This window comes from Carcharhinus amblyrhynchos, chromosome 34, assembly GCF_965287045.1.
Source record: "Carcharhinus amblyrhynchos chromosome 34, sCarAmb.v2.hapA, whole genome shotgun sequence".
In the NCBI taxonomy this organism is placed as follows: domain Eukaryota; kingdom Metazoa; phylum Chordata; class Chondrichthyes; order Carcharhiniformes; family Carcharhinidae; genus Carcharhinus; species Carcharhinus amblyrhynchos.
In genome coordinates this window covers 19296342-19321834 of record NC_137357.1, presented here as the reverse complement: position 1 = coordinate 19321834, position 25493 = coordinate 19296342, and the positions used below count along the sequence as shown (strand labels likewise).

At 46.0% G+C, this 25493-nt stretch overlaps 1 protein-coding gene across 1 annotated transcript in view; it reads right to left on the bottom strand.

Moving 5' to 3' along the window:
- The window catches only part of LOC145361196 (netrin receptor UNC5D-like), a 473587-nt gene that overhangs the window by 127803 nt on the left and 320291 nt on the right, over positions 1–25493 (bottom strand). Inside the window, exon 3 of the mRNA XM_080216836.1 lies at positions 4872–5015. Within this exon, the coding sequence (XP_080072962.1) occupies positions 4872–5015 (144 nt within the window). The remainder of the gene's footprint in view (positions 1–4871; positions 5016–25493) is intronic.

Genomic DNA, 25493 nt, shown 5'->3' with positions numbered 1-25493 from the left:
CGAAGCCTTGGCAAGTGACACGGCAACGCGCTTTTAATTAAAACCTAATTATTTCTGCCCCAGTTACTCTGTTTGGACTTTGTCCTCAGTCCACTTGTCATAATTTGGAAGTCCCTGACTGAAACAGTGGCTGAGGTAGATTCAAGTGTAAGTTTCAGAGAAAAATTGGTGAACACTTAGAGGGGTGGGGATGGGGGGATGGGGGGGTGGGGGAAGTCGGTGGGGGGAGTCAGTGGGGGGGGAATTGCACAGCTGTGAAGAAAGGGCTGGAGATTGGGACGAGTTGGAGAAATCTTTCAAAGAATTGCCACAGGTGTAATGGGCCCATTAACCTCCTCCTGTGCTGTCTCATTCTACCATTTCAATCATTTTGAGAATTGACATTGATTATAAAGGATGAATACGGCTTCCAAGGTCTTATGAACATTACTGTAAAAAAAATAAGGAGCCAAATTCTTTGAAAAGGATATAAACTGTCGGGGAAATGATTTTATTCACAGTGTTCTGTGACAGCTGGTGGAGAAAATTGATCCATGACTATCTTCACAGGTTAACAAAGGATGGGCAGTAAAAATGCTGGTCTTGCCAGCAACACTCACCTCCTGAGAATTTAAAATAAAGCAATTATCGAAGAGTGATCCAACTAAAGTAAAGTTTACTTACTAGTCACAAGTAAGGCTGACATCAACACTGCAATGAAGTTACTGTGAAATTCCCTGAGTCACCACACTCTGGTGTTTACTCGGGACAATGCACCCAACCAGGACTGTGAGACGAAACCGGGGAAAACCCATGCAGACACGGGGAGAACGTGCAGACTCCACACAGAAAGTTACCCAAGCTGGGAATTGAACCCACGACCTTGGTGCTGTGAGGCAGCAGTGCTAACCACTGTGCCACCCCTGCAGTAGTGCGTGGCCAAAATGTCCATTTTTTGACCACAACAAAATGCAAAGAGGGAGAAACTCATGGCATCAATGATGAATTTGTGCAGTGTGCTGCCCAGGGGTTTATTGGTACTGTCACTGGACTCTGATTCAAATCCCACCGCCACAGAAATTTGGATTCAGTAAGAATCTGGATTTCAAGTCTTTTGATGATGTTGTTGTTAAAAATCCATCTGGTTCACTGATGTCCTTCAGGAAAGGAAATATGTCTTTCTTACCCTGGTCTGACCTCCAGATCCACAGCAATGAAATAATAATTTCAATACCCTCAGGAATGGGCAATAAATGATGGTCCTTAAATGCTGGTCCAGCCAGTGATGCCTACATCTCATGAATGAATTAAAAAAAGTCACAATTATTGAGTCACTGCAGCAGGGAACTCCATGCCAGTTCTCTGTAGAACAATCCATTCAGTCCCATCCCTTTGTTCTATCCCCATTGCTGCCACGCTCCATTCTATTCATTTTTGAAACTGTCCATTCATTGTGTTTCCATCACTCTTGGTGGATCCAAGTCACCACGACCCACTGTGTCAAATCAATGAACCCTGCTGTGTGTATGTTTCATCAGCTAATGGGAACAACTCTCGTTTGTCTACTGTGCCTCAACCTGTCAAACATATACACCACATCAAAATCCCTCCTCAATCTCCCTTCTCCATGGAGAACAATCAGCACTCCACCAACCCAAACCTGCTGCCAAAAATCTTCCATCCTTGGAATCATTTTCCTAAACCTCTTCCACATCCTCTCACATACTCCTAAACCCTTCCCAAAGTGTGATGGCCACAGTCTTTCACAAAACCATGTTGACTCTGCCTGATTATCTTTGAACCAGGGTTCCCCTGCTGGAGCTTCTTTAAAAACATCTCCTCCCATTTCCCATCAACAGGGAAGCAGGTTCAGCTCACTGACCTTCACCATGAGGTTATCAATTAAATCTCTCATTGCTAAATACTAGGTCTAATACTGCCCACTCTCTGGTTAGCTCCATAAACAGCGAGATTGTATTCCAGGTGAGACCTAGATCTTTCTGATTATTATTCATGACCCAGTGGACCAACTTTGACATGGGCTTAAATCCGCAAAGAGAGTAAGAGATAGGTAATACTGCTTAATCGGTGACAATTTTTTACAAGTGCCACACTTGCTCCATAATTTCGCAGGAGAGTCTCTCCCTCTCCCCTTCCCAAATCAGCAAAATCTACTGGACTGATTCATTGCCACAATGAGTTTTGAATTGGACAAACAATCGTGAGGAGTGTGGTGGACACTGAGAATCGAACATGGGGAGATGAACAGAAATCCCAGCCCACCAGACATGGCAACTGGAGTGACAGTGTTTGCAGTAGTTTTGGTTCTTCTGCTAAATGTAGAAATGCTGATTTCATGTGAATCCTCTTAACTCTCTCTTCTGACCTATCATCACTCTTGATTATGGTGTCTTGCAAACATCAATTTTACTCAGAATGCCACAGGACAATGGACAGCCCAACAGGATTAGGAAAGGCAACATACACTCTGAAGGCTTTGAAGTGTCTAATCAGAGCAAATCCTTCGCAATTTGTGACGCTCACATGTCTCTTCTTAGCAGAAAGTGCCTGACTTCTTAAGCAGCATCAGCATCATCTGTGTATGTCTCAGCATTTCATTGTCAGTTCTTTGCTCTTTAGAAAACTTTGACCATGAGACACAGAGCAAAGAGCTCCAACTGAAATTGGTCAGGATTCATGAACAGGCTGGTTATTGTGGGCATATGATTAGAGTGCCACGCCATGCAAACATTGACACATGCCCAAGGAGCTGCTGCAAATACGGACATGTTCCTATGGCCTCCTGTAAATAGCACACTGAGGGATTACTTGTAAACATGACACAGTCCCGAGGACCTCTTGCAATGCCTTGACCCTCTTGAGGACTCTCTGGAAATATGGACACATTCCCAGGGATCGTTGATACTGAGAGGTCCGAAAGGCTATTGACATGCTCTTTTGGGGACACCCCCTGTAAATACTGACACACTCTCTTTGGAACCTCCTGTAAATACTGACACACTCTCTTGGGACCCCCTGTAAATACTGACACACTCTCTTGGGGATTCCCCCTGTAAATACTGACACACTTTCTCGGGGACCCACTATAAATACTGACACACTCCCCCCAGGGACCCGCTGTAAATACTGACACACTCTCTTTGGAACCTCCTGTAAATACTGACACACTCTCTCGGGACCCCCTGTAAATACTGACACACTCTCTTTGGGACCTCCTGTAAATACTGACACACTCTCTTTGGGACCTCCTGTAAATACTGACACACTCTTTTTGGGACCTCCTGTAAATACTGACACACTCTCTTGGGGATTCCCCCTGTAAATACTGACACACTTTCTCAGGGACCCACTATAAATACTGACACACTCCCCCCAGGGACCCGCTGTAAATATTGACACACTCTCTCAGGACCCCTGTAAATACTGACACCCCCCCACCAACCACCCCGCGCTCCCCCCCGCGCCCCCCCCCCCCCCCAACCCCCGGGGTCCCCCTGTAAATACTGACACACTCCCCAGGGACCCCCTGTAAATACTGACACACTCCCCAGGGACCTCCTGTAAATACTGACACACTCCCCAGGACCCCCTGTAAATACTGACACACTCTCTCAGGACCCCCTGTAAATACTAACACGCTTTCTCGGGGACCCCGTGTAAATACTGATATGCTCTCTCGGGATCTCCTGTAAATACTGGCACACTCTCTCAGGACCCCCTGTAAATACTGGCACACTCTCTCAGAGACCCCCTGTCATTTCTGGCACACTCTCTCAGAGACCCCCTGTCAATACTGACACACTCTCTCGGGGACCCCCTGTCATTACTGACACACTCTCTCGGGGACCCCCTGTCATTACTGACACACTCTCTCAGGACACCCTGTAAATACCGACACACTCCCTTTGGGACCCCCTGTAAATACAGACACACTCTCTTGGGGGACCCCCTGTAAATGCTGACACACTCCAGTTTCCTCCCACACTCCAAAAGATGGGCAGGTCAGTTGGATTAGCCATGCTAATTTGCCCCTTAGTGTTGGGGGATCAGCAGGGTAAATACACAGGGTTATGGGAATAGGGCCTGCATGGGATTGTGGTCGGTGCTGACTCAATGGGCTGAATGGCCTCCTTCTGTAGTATCAGGATTTGGCTGCACCGAGCAGAGATGGGAAATATCCTGCCTAGTTTCCAGTGGAAACGACATCTCGGAAATGCTTATTCTGGAATGCTTGTGGTTATAAGTCTGTCAAAGTACAGAAAGTGGCCTATGCATTATTCATGCCCTGTAGTCAAATGCTGCACTGGAGGTGGCCTGTACACTGTAATTTACACATTCGCAATGTGGAATTATTCAGGGAGAATCACAGTTTGATGGACTAGTTACCCTACGGCAACCAAACCTGGATGGCCCGTGTAACAATAGGAAAGCTGCAAAGTCCTGTGTGTGTGTGTGTGTGTGTGTATGTGTGTGTTTGAGTGTATGTTTATGTGTGTGTGTATGTGTGTGTTTGAGTGTATGTTTGTGTGTGTGTGTATGTGTGTGTTTGAGTGTATGTTTGTGTGTGTGTGTGTTTGAGTGTATGTTTGTGTGTGTGTGTGTATGTGTGTGTTTGAGTGTATGTTTGTGTGTGTGTGTATGTGTGTTTGAGTGTATGTTTGTGTGTGTGTATGTGTGTGTTTGAGTGTATGTTTGTGTGTGTGTGTATGTGTGTGTTTGAGTGTATGTTTGTGTGTGTGTGTTTGAGTGTATGTTTGTGTGTGTGTGTGTGTTTGAGTGTATGTTTGTGTGTGTGTATGTGTGCACGTATTGCTGAAGTGAAGCAAATAGTTGATCAGGAATCACTGTTTTTTATTCCCTCTCTTGCTTACATGCTATTCGGACTGTGGCTTTCCTGCTCTTCGTTGTCCCCTGTTGACTCCAGGCTACGCAGAGGCACCAGTAATCTTCCGGACCGTGAAAATCTTCCACTTGCTGTCGGGAAACATTGATAAGGACCTCTCGAACGCTCAGCCCTCCAAGATAAAAAGAAAGACAAGTACAGAGTGAGTCAGAGTGAATTTACCCATCAGTTTGTTGCCAATGAAAACATTTTGCTGGAAGTATGCAGCAGGCCAGGAACATTTGCAGAGTGGGGAAAGAGAGTGAGCGTCTCAGATCAATGACCTCTCGTTTGCCAATCAGTAATGTTAACTCTGTTTCATACTCCTCAGACGCTGCCTGACCTGCTGAGTATTTCAGCAGGTTTTATTTCAGTATCCTGCTTCACAGGAACATTGAAAAGGGTCAGCAGAAGGCTTTGCTGAGCATCTCCGGGTCTGTGCACAATCAGGACCCTGACCTTCCGGTTGCTTGCCATTTGAACACACGAGCCCGCTCCCATGCCCACATGTCTGTCCTTGGCCTGCTGCAGTGTTCCAGTGAAGCTCAACACAAACTGGAGGAACAGCCTCTCATCTTCCGGCTGGGCACTTTCCAGCCTTCCCGTCTCAACATCAAATTCAACAACTTCAGATGATTTGCTCTACTCCACCTCCACCCTTTCATCTTCATTTCATTTCCTTTTTAACTGTTGTCTACCTTTTATTTCTTTATTGTCTCTCTTTCTTCCCCCCTCCGCTCTTCCCCACATTTTATCCTCCCTTTCTGGACTTTTCAGCCTCTTTGTTTCCCCATTTCCTCCCTTTTCTCAATTTTATCTCTCTCCCATCCATTCCTCCCCACATCTTCATCTGTCACGGCTTGCCCTCTGATTTCAGCTTCTCTGCCGTTTGGCCATTCACACGCTCTATTCTCTCTATGGGCTGCCATTAGCAGCCTCTCCCCTGGTTTCTGTGGCTTTGATTCATCTTTCATTCCCTCCCCCTGCAGTATAAATACCTCCTGCTTTCTATGCCTTTTAGCTTTGACAAAGGGTCATCTGGACGCGAAACATGAGCTCTTTTCTCCTTCCAGACCTGCCAGGATTTTCCAGCATTTTCTCTTTTGGTTTCAGGTTCCAGCATCCGCAGCAGTTTGCTTTTACTCATCAGGAGGTAATTTGGCTCAGCAGTAATTAGTGCCAGCAGGAAAAGTTTCTTTACAAATGGACACTTGTGTCTGAATCATAAACAGTGCAATAAGTCATCCACTGAGCTGGGTGCTTGTAGATACACTGTATAAACAAGTAGGCTGCATTGCGATACCTTTGGACTTTTGTAATGTTTGAAATGATAATTGAAACTTGTACATACGATGTGCTCATTTTACTAATGCCATCCAGCTTTACCCCACCTTTCATCTCTTGGTCTGCAGCTCTGTTGGTTATGGCACTTCAGTCTGTAACCAAGTGCTTTATTAAAATGCCAAGGGCTTGTGTCTCTGTCACCTTTCAGGTGGTGACTTTCAGATCTGTCAATCTTCTGCACGGAAAAAACAGCATCTCTCCAACCCTTCCATCTGTTATCTCAAATCTATGCCCCCAGTTTATACCTCTATGCTAATGAAAATAGGTTCTTCTTTTCCACTTGATTTATGGCCCCTTGTCATTTTACACGCTCAGTTAAATCTCCCCTCAGCCCCTCTGGCAAAAGGAAACAAACTCAGACCATCTATTTTTTTTTTCTCATCGCTAAAGCTCTCCGTTCCTCTTGACATCTTCATAAACCTTCTCTGCCCCTTCCCTGTTGTGTTCATACTGCGGTTAGCACTGCTCCCTCACAGCACCAGGGACCCGGGTTCAACTCCGGCCTCGGGGTGACTGTGTGGGTTTCCTCCGGGCACTCTGGTTTCCTCCCACACTCCAAGCATATGCAGGTTAGGTGGTTCATCCATGCTAAACTGCCCCTTTGTGTCCCAAGATGTGCAGGTTAAGGGGACTCGGGGGTAAATGCTTGGGGTTGCAGGGAACAGGTCTGGGTGGGATTGCCCCTTAGTGTCAGGGGGATTGCGTGGGATTACTAGGATAGGACCTGGATGGGCAGGCACAACAGGCTGAACAGTCTCCTTCTGTACTGTAGGGATTCCATCCCTCCTGTAATTTGGACAGACCAGCATGCGGTACTCTAACTCTAATCGAAAGAGTATTTTACGTGGGCGGGCAATTGGAAACAAGAAAAGGATTGATGATTTCGCTTGGCAAAGAACTGAAGTGGGTTTGCCATTGCTGAATGTGAGGGCACAGATTTAAAATACTTGGCAAAAGATGCAAAAGCAAAATGAGAAAAAAAAATGTTATCACATAGCCGCAGCGAGTGTTTAAGGTCTGGCATGTACTGCCTGAGTGTGTGTGGTGGAGGCAGGTTTAAAGGAAGCATTGAAAAGGATATCAGACGGTTATCTGAAAAAGCAGAATGTACAGGGTTGTGGGGAGAAGGCAGGAGAGTGAACTGCTCATTCGAATAGCCACTGCAGAACATGAATGTGGAATGTGTTCCTCTGCACTGTAACAATTCCATGGTTCTCTCAATGCGCAGTCGGTCAGGGGCTAAGCTCGTCACCCCTGGGTTGTCACAGGGAAAACAGTGATGTTGTGGCATTATTACTGGACCCAGTAATCCAGAGACCCAGGGTAATGTTCTGGTGAACTGGGTTCAAATCCCACCACGGCAGGTGGTAAAATTTGAATTCAATAAGAAAATCTGGAATTACGAATCTACTGATGACCATGGAATCATTGTTTGTTCCAGCAGCCCTCATCCCTCCCCCACCAATGTACTGCTCACCCTCCCCTGCAGCCTTGACACACCACCGCACCCCCCCCCCCCCAACCCCCACAGATTGCTCCCACAGAGGCTCCGCTCCCTTGGCATTGCCTCATGCCCAATGGGTCTGCAAAGGTGCCCCCTGGCCACTGACACTTTGCCCCTTGGACAATGCCAATGGGGCCCAGGCTGGCACTGGTTTTGGGAGGCTAGCGAACCCGGAGATTTCAGTCCCGGGCTCCCTCACAGCATTTAAATTAGATTAAAATCAACATTAGCATAATTTATGCAGCTCCGCATCTATTTCTAGGGTGGAGGTGACGGCGCTGGAACTCTGGCGCTGGGAGACACTATCATGGCGGGATGCCCAACGCTAATCCCACAGATCGGACTCCGCTGAAATCTCCCAGCGCTATGTAGTTGATTCTTAAATGCCCTCAGGAATGGGTCAGAAAATGCTGGCCCAGCCAGTGATTCCCACATCCCATGAATGAATAAAACAAGAGACACCAGTCTTAGGACACCAATGTGCCTCAGCAACAAAAAATAAATTGCCCAGAAACAGACAGGATCATTTCCAGAGTCAGGAAGCTATTGCTGAACTGACGGGATATGTGCTGAATTCATTCCAGGCATGCTTGCATTGGCACCTCCTGCTTCTCTGTCGCTATGTTGACATCTGTGAATTCGGGACAATGAGGGGGGAGGCTTCTCACCCTGTGTTTTTGAGATGTTTTCACATTGATAGCAGCCATGGATTGGGCAGATGCAGTTTCCACGGAGGGCAGGAGTAAGACAGGAAGGACTCCCTGAGCTGGTTTACATTCCAGTCCAACCTCCCTAAAGATGTCCTGGTTAGGGTGCGTTGACCCAAACAGGCACTGGAGCGTGGCGACCAGGGGAATTTCACAGTAACTTCATTGCAGCGTTAATGTATGCCTTACTTTCTATTGAAAACTGAGACTGATTTTTGTCAGGTGTGAGTGGATGTAGTTGAGGTAGTGACCAGCTGTAATCACACTGAAAGCCAGTACAGAGACAAGTCTTTGAACAGCCTCCTCCTGTTCCTCTGCTCCCTTTTCTCCCTGTCTCTCCATCCACTTCGGAAGCCCAAAACTATGACTAGTCAACGTAGTATTATTTTCAATCTTAACGATACCAACACAGACTATCATTAACAAGAAACTGAGATTACGATTCACTCTTCAAAGTTAAATGAGCCTAAATCATATGTTATTACATATCTGGCTGCAAGGCAAGGAATGAAACAGTTGCAAGGCACTTTTACCAACCCTTCCAGGAAACACACTTGCAGTGAGTTAATGTAGCTTTGCAGGTAAAATTAGTGTCACAGTCCAGGTCAGAAACTCCAAGGGCAGAGTATTTTCTTATCTGGGTGGCACGATGATACAGTGGTTAGCACTGTTGCCTCACAGCATCAGGGACCCAGGTTCGATTCCCGGCTTGGGTCACTGTGCGGAGTCTGCACATACTCCTCGTGTCTGCGCGGGTTCCCTCCGGGTGTTCCGATTCCCTCCCACAGTCCGAAAGACATGCTAGTTTGGTGCACTGGCCATGCGAAATTCTCCCTCGGTGTATCCAAACAGGTGCCGGAGTGTGGCGACTCGGGAAAATTCACAGTAACTTCATTGCAGTGTTAATACAAGCCTTACTTGTGACACGAACAAGTAAGCTTTACTACTTTATCTGCTTGCTGGTACAGTATAAAGGGTTAACAGAATGGATGATGACACAGCACTGGCATCGTGTCAGGTACTCTGGATAGCAGACAAACAAATCTGAAAGGAGATTTGCCTCGTCTGTGACCTGCTGTCAATAGCGTAAATAAACTCGTCTTTAGATTAAAACCCAGATATGGCTACAGGTCTTGCTTGCTCGAGTTCAGATCCAGTTCTTCTCAAAATACCCGGTGGGTTCACAGTCATGGTCCTGTGATTCTGTCCTCTTCACTGGCATGGAGTCTGGGTTCCCCGAGCAATTCAGGGCTGGAAGGCAGGTTCTCAAAGCTAAAGAGTCAATCAGACACTTTTCAGCTTGACAAGAGCAGCATGCTGCAATAAAGGGCAAGTTACAGAGAAGATGCTTCAATGTGAAGACACCCTTTCATCAACTTTTTAAAAAAATGTCAATAATAAAATAGGAAAAGGAGCCAGAGCACCAGCTTCTGCCTGCACCTGAGCCAGACAGTAAAGGAAGATGAAGGCAAAATGTTGCGGATGCTGGAATCTGAAACAGAAACAGAAAATGCTGGAAAATCTCAGCAGGTCTAACAGCATCTGTGGAGAGAGAATAGAACCAACAGAGTGGTGAAGAAGGCATTCGGCATGCTTGGTTCCATCAGTCAGAACACTGAATACAGGAGTTGGGGCGTCTTGTTGAAGTTGTACAAGACATTGGTAAGGCCACGTTTGGAATACTGTACAGTTCTGGTCACCCTATTATAGAAAGGATATTATTAAACTAGAAAGAGTGCAGAAAAGATTTACTAGGATGCTGCCGGGACTTGATGGATTGAGTTATAAGGAAAGGCTGGATAGACTGGGACTTGTTTCTCTTGAGCGTAGAAGGCTGAGGGGTGATCTTACAGAGGTCTACAAAATAATGAGGGGCACAGATCAGCTAGATAGTCAATATCTTTTCCCAAAGGTAAGAGTCTAAAACTAGAGGACATAGGTTTAAGGTGAGAGGGGAGAGATACAAAAGTTTCCAGGGGGCAATTTTTTCACACAGAGGGTGGTGAGTGTCTGGAACAAGCTGCCAGAGGTAGTAATAGAGGCGAGTACAATTTTGTCTCTTAAAAAACATTGAGATAGTTACATGGGTATGATGGGTATGGAGGGATATGGGCCAAATGCGGGCCCATAGGGGTTTTAAAAAAAGGGGTGACATGGACAAGTTGGGCCGAAGGGCTTGTTTCCATGCTGTAAACCTCTATGACTCGATGACTGCTTCAAGTCTGGATGCCCCTTTGTGAAGCACTAAGAGTAACGGAAGGATCTTCTCTCAATTCCTTTAACAAGGCTCTTGGAGGTCTGTGGAAAAGTGGATCCTGCGCCTGCCTCTGAGCCAGAAGTTCTAGGTTCAAGTCCTTTGAACCATGATCTTATTGAATGGCGGGGCAGGCTCGAAGGGCCAGATGGCTACTCCTGCTCCTATTTCTTATGTTCTTATGTTCTTATGTTCTCAGGTATTGAGGGCTAAGGGATCTGCATTCACAATGTGGCTGAGAAGGTTCAGTGTCAATCTGAATTTTCCTTCCAAAGATGCCAATGGCTTGACTGTAAGAGTGGGAGAGCCAGGAGGGCAGCATGGTGGCACAGTGATTAGCACTGCTGCCTTACAGTGCCAGGGACCCGGGTTCGACTCCATACAGGTCACTTCCTGTATAGAGTCTGTGCATTCTCCCCGTGTCTGCGTGGGTTTCCTTCAGGCACTCTGGTTTCCTCCAACAGTCTGAAAATTTGCAGGTTAGCTGGACTGGCCATGCTAAATTGCCCCTTAGTGTCAGGGGCCCAAGCTAGAGTAAATGCATGGGGTTATGGGGATAGGGCTTAGGATGGGATTGTGGTTGGTGCAGACTTGATGGGCCGAATGGCCTCCTTCTGCACAGTAGGATTCTAGGAATCGATGATTCTATGTTGAGTGGCACGGGAGAAACTCCTGCTCAGCCATGTTGGATGCGGAGTGACGCCCTTCAAGCTACAAGCTCCTGGTGACAGACTCATGGCCTGTTCCTGGAACAACTAGCCATGGAAACGGATGAAATTCTGCCTTAGCGCACCACGAGGAACCACTCCACATCGAGCATGGCTGACCAGGAGGCTCTCTCACTCTTGCAGCCAGCCATTGGCGCCTTTGAAAGGATTCCAATTTGACAGTAAACCTTTTTTACCATGTTGTGAATGCACATTCCTTGGCCTTCAAAACCTGAGAAAGGACTTGAATCCCCAGCTTCTGGTTCAGAGGAAGGGACAGAGTCCAGTGTTCCACAAAATCCCCAAGGGCCTTGTTAAAGGAAACTGATAGGAGGTCCTTCCCTGACTTTCGGCGCTTTGAAGAGAATTAGAGTTGGAACAAGATTGATTGGTTCTGGGGGCCCGAATTGGCTTGTGAAAAAATTGCCAACACTGGGAGTGGAGCCAGGAGAAGCAGCTGACTGATGTGGGTCCTTGTGGATCCTGTCCACATGCATTCCCAATTTTGATGGGTCTGAAATATCTGTCCGAAGAGGAAGACAAAGATTGCTAAGTTGGAAAAAATTGAGAATCTGAGACAAGCAGAGTTAGAGGATAAAAGGGATAGAATATTTCGGCTTTTTTTTCTCACTTTGCAATGTTACCTGAGACAAAGCACCTAATCGCAATTTAATATCCAGAGAAAGGAATATAAGGCATTTCATTGTGCAGTTCTTAATTGCCATTCCTCTTTAGTACGGCACATACAACTCACTTCACTGTCCAGTTATTCATAGTAACAGGGATAATTTAACATGAAAGTTAAATTGTGTTTAAATGTTTTAGCATAAAATTACAATTAGTGTTACTGTCAAATGGCCTCCACATCTTCCTCTCGATGTAGCAGCGAAGAAACATCTGCCACATAATTACTGCAAAAATACAATTTGTCAAAACATAATCATTAATTATGCAGAGAAGAACTTGTACAACGTCATGGATTCTGTACAAAATTGCACCATGTACATTTTTTATAAGAAAAAATATAATGCTTCAATTATAATTTTGCGCTATTCATTGAAGGGATTTTGGACGTGTTATAATTTCCTCCAAATATTAAACCTATTGAAGATTGTTCGCTGTGGAATGAATGCAATGGGCTCCATTCTCTACCTTCCTGGGCCTGATTTCTGCTTGGGGTACAATTGATGCAAGTGTCAGCTCACCACTAATACCGAGCCCAAGTTACTGTGCTTTATGCGGAAGCTACTCGAGGATCAAAACATGTTGTGTCATGTGTCAGTTCTGGTTCAGCTGGCAGCAGCACCTTTGCCTGTGTCAGAAGACTATGGGTTTGAGCTCGGCTGGATACTCTGCTGTGGTACTGAGCAGGTGCTGCACTCTTGGAGGCACTGCCCTTCTGGAGACATTAAATCACCTGGATTCTCAGGTGGGGGCCAAAAGATCCAAAGGCTCTGGTGTCCTGGGCCAAGATGATCAACGTCACAAAATGATCTGATAATTCTGACACTGCTGTCTGAGGGAGCTTGCAGAAATTGGTTCTCCCAGTTTGCACATTACAACAAAATACTTCATTGGTTTTTCAGCACTTCAGACCATCCACTGGCCGTGAAAAGCACTGCAGTTCAAGGCCATGTCTCATGTCTGTTCAGGTCAGTCCACATCCACAATGCAAAACCAACGATACAGAAGAAAGGAGGAAAGAAAAGTCTTGTATTTATATCAAGGCGTTCTCGACTGCTGGGCACCTGAGCACGTGATACAAGCAATCAAGTACTTCCGACTTGCCATCACATTAGGAATGTGGCAATGCATCAACTAATTTACACAGAGCAAGCTCCCACAAAGAGCAATGTGATAATGACCCGAACATCAATTTCAGTAACTTGGGTGATAAATATTGGCCAAGAAAGCAGTGCAAGTCCCCTGCGCTTCTTTTCCTTGGGTTTAATATCTTATCCCAAAGCTGGCAGTGCGGTACTCTGTCAGCAATAACTCATGTTTATAAAGCACCTCTTAAAAAGAGAAGTGACCCAAGACCCTTCACGGTAGCATTTTGAAACAAGGCATAACACAGAGATGTATGAGGGGATACAGTCTCACATAACCAAAAGACAAGTAGGTTTTAAAGTCCAAAGGGAGAAATGTGAGGGAGGGAGGTGGTGGACAGAGGGAAATCCAGGGACAGGAACATAGAACATAGAACATAGAACATTACAGCGCAGAACAGGCCCTTCGGCCCACGATGTTGCGCCGACCAGTTACAAAACAATGACCGATGGTGATGGAACAAATAAAACTGGGGAGGTACAAGGGGTCAGAATTAAAGGGGGTCAAATGGTTGTAGGGTTGAAGATTAGAGATATATGGTGAGACCATGGAGAAGTGTGAAAACCAGACTCAGCACTGCACTGGAGTGTCAGCCCCAAGTTTTGACTCAATCTTTAGGGTGGGTCTTGAACTCTGGCGTGTGCTCTGGAATGAGCCGGGAAAATTCCGAATTCCATCTTAGACTGCTTCTTTAACAAATTCATTTCCAGGATGTGGGCATCACTGGCCAGGCCCATTCTTAAACCTCCTTGAGCTTCAGTCTCTGAGGAGTGGGTACACTCTCAGTGCTCTTAAGGATGGAGTTCCAGGATTTTGACCCAGCAACAACAAAGGAACAATGATGATATCTGGTCCAGACACTCGGCTGCCACTGTTGATCACTGGTGAACATTTGTGGAAGGGGTAGCAATCAAGCAGGCTGCTTTATCCTGCATGGTTCTTCCACAGTGCTGTTGGAGCTACACTCATCCAGACGAGTGGAGGATATTCCATCAAGCTCCCAACTTGTGCCTTAAAGATGGTGGACAAGCTTTGGGGAGTCAGGAGGTGAGTTACTTGCAACAGCGTTCCTGGACTCCGACCTGCTCTTGTAGCCATAGTATTTATATGGCTAGTCTAGTACAGTTTCAGATCAATGGTGATGCTTAGGATGTTAACAGTGGGAAATTCAACAATGGCAATGTCATCGAATGTCAAGGAGTGATGCTAAGATCCTCTCTTGTTGGAGATGGTCATTGCCTGGAGCTTGTGGGGCATGAATGTATTTGCCCTTTGTCAGCTGCAGCCTGGATATTGTACGAATCTTGTTGTATTTACCTATCTGAGAATACCACCATCTCCTCTCCTGTTTATCTGACCATACCAGGTTGGTATGATCAGCAAATGTGACATTTGTTGGAACATTATGCTCGGCATAATTTGTGACTCGAGTCAAACATGCAACCTGCAGACATCCCCAAGTTATTCCCAGATCAGATCTTTGACCATTCGGGATTTTTTTGCGTCTTGTTCTCGAGCACATTAGCCTAGCCACCTAATTCTAGATTCTCTTCAAAGCTCCAGAACCTGACCTTTATCCAACACCTTATTAAACTTCAGGCACTTCCCTCACATTGACTGGCTCCCGCTCACGACAATTACAATCGTTTGCACGTGTAAACAGCTCAAATATACATAATTCACAGAGGCTGAACTGGGCAGAAGATAAATAATTTGATCAAAGATATGTTGAAACAGAAAGCTTTAGAACGTAGGCCAGAAGGGCAGTGAGACACAGGGATGGAGCGATAGAATTCCAGAGAGCACACAACAGCGGCTGAATGACCAGCTCCTATTGATGCAACAGAAATTGTGGAGAATATTGTTGAATTAAGATGGAATGGAGTACTGGACACTGAGCCCCCCTCCCTTACCTCCCCCTTTCAATCCATTAATCACACAAACATGTTTCATCTAGGACAAAAACAGAAAATGCTGGAAAATCACAGCAATCATACAACACCTACAGTGCAGAAGGAGGCCATTTGGCCCAACGAGACTGCACCAACAACAATCCCACCCAGGTCCTATTCCCATGCATTTACCCCACTAATCCCCCTGACACTCATGGTCAATTTACCATGGCCAATCCACCCAACCTGCACGTCTGTGCATTGGCCATGCTAAATTGTCAGCAGGTTTGACAGCCTCTGTGAAGAGAGAGCGAAAAGCCAATGTTTCAAGTCTGGATGACCCTTCGTCAGTGCTGAGAGCAAAGAAAATCAGAGAAGGTATATACTACAAGGGTGGCGGGTGGGGTCTGTGAGGGGACAAAGGGAATGTACATGAAAAAGGCTGAGAGAGGTGCTATAAGTGTCCATTAAGCGATCAGAGTGTGTGAATGGCAGAACAGAGGTACAGAATGGGATAAAATGAATGGGAATTCTGTTTCCTCATTTCATCTCGTTCACCATAACTCTGAATTCCTTCACTGTTTGAAAATCTACCTAACCCTGCCTTAAAAACATTCAACGAGGTAACCTTAACTGCTTCACTGGGCAGGGAATTCACAACTCTTTGGGTGAAGAAGTTCCTCGTCAACTCAATCCGAAACCTGCTCCCTCTTATTTTGAGGCTCTGCCCCCTCGTTCTAGTTTCACCTGTCGGTGTGTTCTCCAAGTGGATGAAACGAGAGCTGACAGTACTTTCCGCAACAATCCGCCCGCCGCTATTCCTCTCTCAATCCTTTGTCAGGGCCATGGATCATAAAGACGGAAAGGCACACACTTTGCATGACTTTCCAAACTATTTAAATTACTGGTGGGAAAGTGGAACACAGAGTGCCTGTGAATTTATGATAGGCTCTCTTCAAGTCTCATCTCTTTTGCAGTGACTCACCGCCCCCACAACCCCTGCCCTGATCGGTACCATGCAACATAAAACATTTCTGACTTTTCATTACAGAAGCCTTTGAGTTTGCTGAGCAGCTGCAATCTGGGTCCAGCTTATTGAAGCACTTTCCTGGCACGGAGAGAGATTTTTAGCGTCTGAAGGAGTCATTTCCAAATAAATACGAAATCAGCTTCTGCCAAGATAAAATCCTGGGCTGTGGAAATAATGTTTGTGAAAAATAAATGGAATCTGTGTGTGTGTTTTTTATCCCCCCTGTAAACTTTATTCGGCAGGAACTGAAAATAAAAATACATCCGTCAGATGATAGCACCAGGGGATCTCGGGCAAAACGGATAAAGGATTTTGCACGTTCTCCCAGTCTTGCGTGCAAAGTTAGAAACTTGGTGCCCAAGCTTTTAATCAGCCAGCAACTTCTCACAAGGGAAACATTTTTCTGCAAGACGAGGCTGAAGCGGAACGCCAATATGGAGATGGGGCAGGAAAGTGGAGTTGAAGTTGAGGATCATCCAACATCAGTGTTGAATGGATCCATGCCAGATGGTGAAGGATGAACCAAAAAAAAACCCTTTCCTTGAGAGTAGGTTTAATCACAGGACGCAGCATTACAGAACTCTGCTGCCTAACTCGCCACTCCAAAGACCCAGCGAACTCTCTTTGTACGTGCTCTCAGTCCCCTCATCAAACAATGCCCATCATCCTCTAAAACAACCAACTGTCACCGTTAATGAACGGCAGAGCAGGTGCAATGGGCCAAAACGTTGTCTGGTTTCAAGAAGCAATGCTCTGGTGGGATTTGAACCCAGGTCCCCAGAGCATTAATCTCGATTACTAAGCCAGTGGGAACACCATGACACCACCACCTCCTTACTTTTTGGAATATATTTAGTTGTGAGGCTCCCCCAACCTGACACTAGATGATCTCCAGACCACCCCCTCACATTGAACTAAACATGGTCTCTCACTGCTCACATCCCCGGTCCTGAGGCAATCCAGCAATGGAGGACCTCTTGTCTCCAGGCCACTTTACATTATGGTGTTTCCAGATGACTCAATATTGGACTCCCTCTGGACTCCAGACCCTGCTATTTGACAATGGTTCAAGTGTCTTTTATTTCCATATTTCATTGAATTCAAATTTCATCATCTGCTCTGGTGGGATTTGAACCCAGGTCCCCAGAGCTAAAGGGATCAAGAGATATGGGAGGAAGGGGGGATCAGGATATTGAATTTGATGATCAGGCGGAGCAGGCTTGAAGGACTGAATGGCCTAGTCCTGCTTCTAGTTTATATATATGGCCAACTCTTGCTCCGGTGCATCTGAAATTGGGCCATCCCTATTTCTGTGCCAGTTGATATTGGACTCTACCTGGACTGCCCCTGACTTCTACCCATTCATCAGATGTGGGTGTCGCTGGCTGGGCCAGCACTTATTACCCATCCCTTAGCGCATTTAAGAGTCAACCACATCACTGAGAGTCTGGAATCACATGTGGGCCAGACTGGGTAAGGACGGCAGATTTCCTTCTCTGAAGGACATATGTGAACCAAATGGGTTTTTATTTACATTCGTGGGGCATGGGCGCTGCTAGTTGGTCAGCATTTATTGTCCATTTCCTCATTGCCCAACATCAGTGTAGCTCTGGAGTCACATGTCGGACGGGTTAAGACAGCAGGTTTCCTTCCCTAAAGGGCCTAGTGAATCAGATGGTTTTTCAATGACAATTTTTTTTATTCATTCATGGAGCATGGGCATTGCCCATCCCTAGTTGTCCGAGGGCAGTTGAGAGTCAACCACATGGCTGGAATCACATTTGATTTTATTTGATTCGATTTGACTTATTACTGTCCCATGTATTAACATACAGTAAAAAGTATTGTTTCTTGCGCACTATACAGGTGAAGCATACCGTTCATAGAGAAGGAAAGGAGAGAGTGCAGAATGTTGTGTCACAGTAATAGCTAGGGTGTACACAAAGATCAACTAAATGCATGGTAAGCCATTCAAAAGTTTGACGGCAGCAGGGAAGAAGCTGTTCTTGAGTCTGTTGGTACGTCACCTCAGACTTTTGTATCTTTTTCCCAAAGAAAGAAGGTGGAAGAGAGAACGTCCGGGGTGCGTGGGGTCCTTAATTATGCCGGCTGTTTTGCCGAGGCAGCGGGAAGTACAGACAGAGTCAATGGATGGGAGGCTGCTTTGTGTGATGGGTTGGGCTACATTCACGACCTTTTGTAGTTCCTTGCAGTCTTGGGCAGAGCAGGAGCCCAGACCAAGCTGTGATACAACCAGAAAGAATGCTTTCTATGGTACATCTGTGAAAGTTGCACCATGGAGACCAGACCGGGTAAGGACGGCAGATTTCCTTCCCTGAAGGACATTAGTGAGCCAAATGGGTTCTTAGGTCAATTGACAATGGTTTAAGTGTCTTTTATTTCCATACTTTATTAAATTCAAATTTCATCATCTGCTCTGGTGGGATCTGAACCCAGGTCCCCAGAGCATTAATCTAGATTACTAAGCCAGTGAGGACACCACGACGCCACCACCTCCTTACTTTTTCGAATATATTTAGTGGTGAGGCTCCCCCAACCTGACACTAGATGATCTCCAGACCACCCCCTCACATTGAACTAAACATGGTCTCTCACTGCTCACATCCCCGGTCCTGAGGCAGTCCAGCAATGGAGGACCTCTTGTCTCCAGGCCACTTTACATTACGGTGTTTCTAGATGACTCAATATTGGACTATCTCTGGACTCAGGCCCTGCTATTTATTGGAGGCCAGCTGACACTGGGCTAGCCCCTGTCTGGTGAGCTAAAAGTCAGCTGCCCTTTTGCGATTAGTAACCAATTTAACTGATCCTCTACATTGCTCTGCCTAACCGCCTTCCGTCTCCCCCCGCCCTGGGGAAAGGGTGAGCTTCCTGCACACTGCCTGCTGTTGACTGCATCCTCACCTTCATCTCTGCAAAAGTCAAAACTGACCCCAAGAAGTGTGATGCTCATACGAAAGGATTTACACAGAAATAATTTTGTAATGCGACAATAATAAATAGATTCCAGGGATTATACAGAGGTAGATTAATATGCTAGGTCTTTTATTAATGTGATACCTAAGGCTGTGGTATACAGGACCTAATTTTCCTGTCTTGGGAGAATTATCTTTACACATAAACCTTGACAAAGGCTCCACATTTTTAAAATTTTAATCTGTTGCATTATTAATAGAACAATGTCCTTGTTTAAATTACTTTTATGCATTCTCACTGTTATTATGAGTTGGGCAGCAGACAGTGGACATTTCCGAGTAACAAATCTCCAAGTCCTCACAAAAAGGTTAAATTTTCACATGGTTCTACAGCTGGACTCTGTCTCAACTGCAGAGGGGGGGAGGAAGGGGCCTGGTAAAATGGACTCCCAGTACAAAATGCCCTCGTCTATACAATGATACTGGGTGCACATCTTATCCACCACAAACAAAGATGGAAAATCTCTCATGGGATGACAAGAAGAGACTGTCTTTCTTCATAGAATCCCTACAGTACAGAAGAGGCTATTCGGCCCATCAAGTCTGCACCAACTCTCTGACAGAGTATCTTACCCAGGCCCTTTCCTCCAACCATCTCCATAACCCTGCACATTTACTATGGCCAATCCATCATGCAAACCAGCCTCCCATCCACTGACTCTGTCTACACTCCCCACTGCCTCGGAAAAGCAGCCAGTACAATTAAGAACACCATGCACTCTGGACGTTCTCTCTTCCACCTTCTTCCTTTGGGAAAAAGATACAAAAGTCTGAGGTCAATGGACCAATGGACTCAAGAACAGCTTCTTCCCTGCTGCTGTCAGACTTTTGAATGGACCTGCCTCGCAATAAATTGATCTTTCTCTACACCATCGCTATGATTACATTCTGCACTCCTTTCCTTCTCTATGAATGGTATATTTGGTCTGCATAGCGTGCAAGAAACAATACTTTTCACTGTATACTAATACATGTGACAATCATAAATCAAATCAAAAAACCGAATGCATGCATCTTAGAATACTTCAGGGACAATTTAGCATGGCCAATCCACGTAACCCGTACATTTTTCGACTGTGGGAGGAAACTGGAGCACCCAGAGGAAACCCACTTCTTCTTCTTCCGAAGATGCTTATGCAAAGTTTTGCAATGTCCATCTGACAAGTGCACCTCACCGCACTAACAAACCTGTGGCAACACGGTGCCATTCAAATATCAATGAAAGGAAAAAACGTACTCATACCAACTCCACTGTTCCTGCTTCTTGCTCTTTGCAATTCTCTCTCTGAATTCCCCAGACTTATGCTACGTCTGGGTGATGTATATTTGAAGCAGATGATGACACAGGGTGAAGGGCCCAGTTATTTTCAACAATGGAAATAGAACACAGAACATAGAACATTCCAGCGCAGTACAGGCCCTTTTGTCCTCGATGTTGCGCCGACCAGTGGAACCAATCTAATGACCCTCTAACCTAAACTATTCCAATGTTATCCATATGCCTATCCACTGACCATTTGAAAGCCCTTAAAGTTGGTGAGTCCACAACTGCTGCAGGCAGGGCATTCCACGCCCTTACTACCCTCGAAATGGTTGTAAAGTTTCCGCAAGATCGGAAGAAAAGCCTGACAATGGGTGGGTTTCGATAGGGCAGGAAGGAGAAAGTGTTCCACTGGCCGGAAGTTCAATAACCAGAGGGCAGAGATGTAAGATAAATCAACCAAAGAACCGGGAAGAGAGGTGGAAACATTTTTCATCACCCGAAATGGTGGTGGAAGCAGATGTTACAGTAACTTCCCAAACCTCATCCATACTTGGAAGTAAAAGATTTTCAGACTTGTGGGGAAAGGCAGTGAGAATTATTGCTTCGCTTGTTCCCGAGTTTGCCCAACCACTAATACATGCAACAATAATAAATCAAATCAAAAAACCTAATGCATACATCTTGGGATACTTTAGGGACAATTTAGCATGGCCAATCCACGTAGCCCATACATTCTGTTCTCTTCTGTGCTGTATCTTCCTCTGATTCTCAACAAGACCACCAGAAGGATTATGTTGAACTTTCAACATAAAGTTCAGACCAAGTGTGATCAGTGGAGTTGGGCAGAGAGGTGGCAGAAGCAGTTCGGAACACATAACAATACATTATTACATCCAATAAAGCTGAGGGAGGTGATGGCCTTGTGGTATGATCGCTGGACTATTAATCCAGAAACTCAGCTAATGTTCTGGGGACCCGGGTTCGAATCACATCACGGCAAATGGTGGAATTTGAATTCAATAAAAATATCTGGAATCAACCATTGTTGATTGTCCAAAAAACCCATCTCGTTCACAAATGTCCTTTCGGGAAGGAAATCTGCCGCCCTTACTCGGTCTGGCCTACATGTGACTCCGGAGCTACAGCAACGTGGTTGACTCTCAACTGCTCTCAGGCAACTAGGGATGGGCAATAAATGCTGGCCTAGCCAGTGACGCCCATATCCAGGACAGAATAAAATAAAATTTCACAATAGGTGGTAAAATTCTTAATGCAGAGAGATTGAGCCACAAAATTCATGGATAAAGTTTATTTATTAGTCACAAGTAGGCTCACATTAACACTGCAATTAAATTCCCCAGTTGCCACACATGTTCAGGTACACTGAGGGAGAATTTAGCACGGCCAATGCACCTAACCAGCACGTCTTTCGGACCGTGGGAGGAAACTGGAGCGCCTGGAGGAAACCCCACGCAGACATGGGAAGAATGTACAGACTCCACACAGACAGCGACCCAAGCCGGGAATCAAATCTGGGTCCCTGGCACTGTGTGGCAACACTGCTAACCAGTGTACCACCGTGCCCACCCTGTGCCAATCACTAAAGCTGGGAGTGAAAGTAGAAAAGGCAACTGGCGTAGGATGCATGTAGTTGGCATAATGGCTTGAGGGGGCAGATGTAGAGTGAAGAAATGCCAGCAGAAGCACCAAATGCTGGTGTAAATATGATGTAATGACACAATGCCATGTAAGAGCGATCTCGAGAAAGGAGAAGTCAAAACTCGTACAGAGTTCCAAAGATGTACATACAGCTGTAATGATAATCATTCAAACAAACTGCAGTCTTGAATAAGTTAACCAGGCACAGTAGGCAAATCCTGAAGGATGCCATCAAGCCCCCGGACACTCGACAGAACAACAAGTGGAACTCATGGGTGGGGGGGGACTTTCCTCTCATAACTGCCCCCTTTATGAGCTGAGCCTGCTGTAAACACAAGTGGCATCAGAACATTTGTTTCACAAACCTCACCAACTCTCTGAGATCCGCACAAAGTGATCACGAGCGGGTCTCGACGTGGGCAAACAATGTCCCTGCCCAAAGCAGGTGGTGCATGATCCTTACTTGTGGGTTAGGGTTCCAGAACACCATTTCTGTCTCCGTGCATATTGCCATTACAAGCTGATTGGTCCCACCCACACGCCCGGAGATGATACAAGGCAGCAGACAGTCATTTCCAGTGATGTTTCATGGGAAAAGGCTGTGAGGTAAAACACTGGAAAGGCACATTCTTTCAATGCAGCTTGGTCCTCTCCACTACTGAAAGCCCTTTCCATTGCAGCTTGTGAAGAACTTGCTTCCTAAAAGACCTGTGACAATGTGTGTTTTTAAATTGTGGAGATCTTTCTGGTAACTTCACTCTGGGTAGAGTTGGATGGAAAGGCAAGGAAAACAATTTGAAAGCGATGTGCTTGCAGGGATAGAGTCATCGGGCACGGTCTTATCAGCTTGCTGCACTGGGTGAGCCGGTAAGATTGCGTGTGAGGTGAAAAGTCAGGTTCACACCCAGTTTCACATCTCACGGAATCTTACCAGCCCTGTGTTTTTCCGGTGAAATTGACTTGGGCACGAAGCTGATTTAAATATTAATGACTGGTTTCACATGTCATTAACGAGTCCCGCAGAGCATCGTCCGGCTTCACTTTGTACTGGTCAGTTTTTACGCCAGGGAGAATCACAGCAGTTCTCCACCAGCAGAGACCATACGTGAAGGCCTTGCCGTTGGGGTGGGGTGGGTTGGGGGGCGGGGGAGATGAAGATGACTGAAGCCCCCAGGTGGCAGTGCCAATGGGGAAGACTGGCAAAGGGTGGGAGGGATGCAAGGTGGGCCATGAAGGTGTTGTAAGGAGGGATCAATCAGGAGGGTCCCAATGCCACAATGCCAGTGATTTGTGTTGCTAAATAATGGGCAGGTAGCAGGGGGGGAGGCAGGAGGTCTCCCAGTTCACCGGGAGATCAGGGCACCTGTGCAATGGCGCCCCCGGCAATCTGCAGGTGGCTTCATCAGCAAGCTGAGGCTCCGCATCCCTCCCACACACTGGTGAGAATCACACTTCAGTCCAAAGAAGTGATTACATTTTCAAATTCTGGAGGTCTAAAACTCACCCGTTTTCTCCCACATTCAGCACTTGGAATTATTTAATAGGGTCACGTCCATAGAACTTTACAGCACCCTTTGTCCCTGCATTGGCCATCAAGCAGCCATCTATTCTCAACTCATTTTCCAGCACTCAGTCCTTGGTCTTGTGCGCCACAGCTTCTCAAGTGGTCACCTTATCCACTCGCCATTCCTACATCATATTTTCTGTCGTTTCAACCTCGACACCCTCCACACCTGGTCCACAGCGTGAGGCTACTCCAGATAGTTGAGGTGAAACGCGAACTTCATGCATATCAACGAGTGGCAGAATATTCAGCTCTGAGACTTGTGACCCTTGAAGTTCAATGGCAATGTTCTCAACAACTGAAGAAAAGTCTTGTGCAATGGAGGAAGAGCGGAACATTCTTTCAATCATTAAAAACTTGATTTAGTTCCTTGCCTCCCTTCACACAATTTTAGTTACAATCTTGAAGCAACCTCTCTCTCGCTCTTACAGCAAAGCCACAAAGTCCAAAGAGTACAGAATTTACTGGGTATGAATCAATGATCAATACACATTGCAATCAATTTTTGCAGGGGTTCCTGAACATGTACGGTGGGTGGCATGGTTGCACACTGGTTAGCTGCCTCACAGCGCCAGGGACTCAGGTTGAATTCCGGCCTTGGGTCACTGTCGATGTGATATTTGCACATTCTCCTTATGTCTGCACAGGGTTCCTCTGGATGCTCCGGTTTCCTCCCACAGTCTGAAAGGTGTGCTGGTTAGGTGCATTGGCCCGAACAGGCCCCAGAGCGTGGTGACTTGGGGAATTTCACAGTAACTTCATTTCAGTGTTAATGTCAGCCTTACTGTGACTAATAAATAAACTCTAAATGCAGCAATATTTGTTGGACCCCTTTCTGGGGTTTCTGGGTGTGCTAACATTTGTCTGCAGTGCCAAGTGTGTACCTGTCAATACTTGCACAGATCACTGGATGCCCATCATTCTTGTTGAGATTCCATATGCATTGCAATAACTGCTGTGCATTTTTCACACAAAGTGAAGCAACTCATCCACAAGGATTCAATAACTTCACTCTGCATTTCAAACACTTGCTCTCTCAGAGATGAAGCACTCAAGGACACTGCATTTCTCTGTGGAGAATGCTAGAGTTGTGCCATCTCCTGTCACAAGATCTACTGTTGCAAATTCAATTCCTTCTCAGCGTATCTACTCAGAAAAATAATAAGCACCTGAGAGAGAAGATAGAACAAAGAACAAAGAATAAAGAAAATTACAGCACAGGAACAAGCCCTTCAGCCCTCCAAGCCTGCACCGACCACGCTGTCCGACTGAACCTACCCTTCCTGGGACCAGATCCCTCTATTCCCATCCTATTCACATATTTGTCAATTCACTATTGTATCTGCTTCCACTACCTCCCCTGGCAACGGGTTCCAGGCACCCCCACCACCCTTTGTGTAAAAAAACTTGCCTCATACATGTCCTTTAAACCTTGGCCCACACACCTTAAACCTGTGCTCCCTAGTAACTGAATCTTCCATCCTGGGAAAAAGCCTCTGACTATCCAGCTTCATATTTTGGGTGCAGTTGGAACATAGGAATTAAGAGCAGAAGTCCCTTAATGCAATCAATTTGTTGTATTATTTCATGGATGGTGAGCGTCATTGTGAGGCCAGTATTTATTGCCCATCCCTAATTAGCCTTGGAAACATAACATGTATTTGAAATTGGAGCAGCAGTAGGCCATTCTGCCCCTCAAGTCTGCTCTGGAATTCAGTAAGATCATGGGTGGTCAGACTGAGGCCTTAACTCCCCTTGCCTGTCCCCCTTAATTCCCTTGTCAATTAAAAAGTCTGTGGAATGCTTCAGCGAGCCGGCCTTGAACTGCTCACACCAGTGACGAAACCTGGAGGGAAGCAA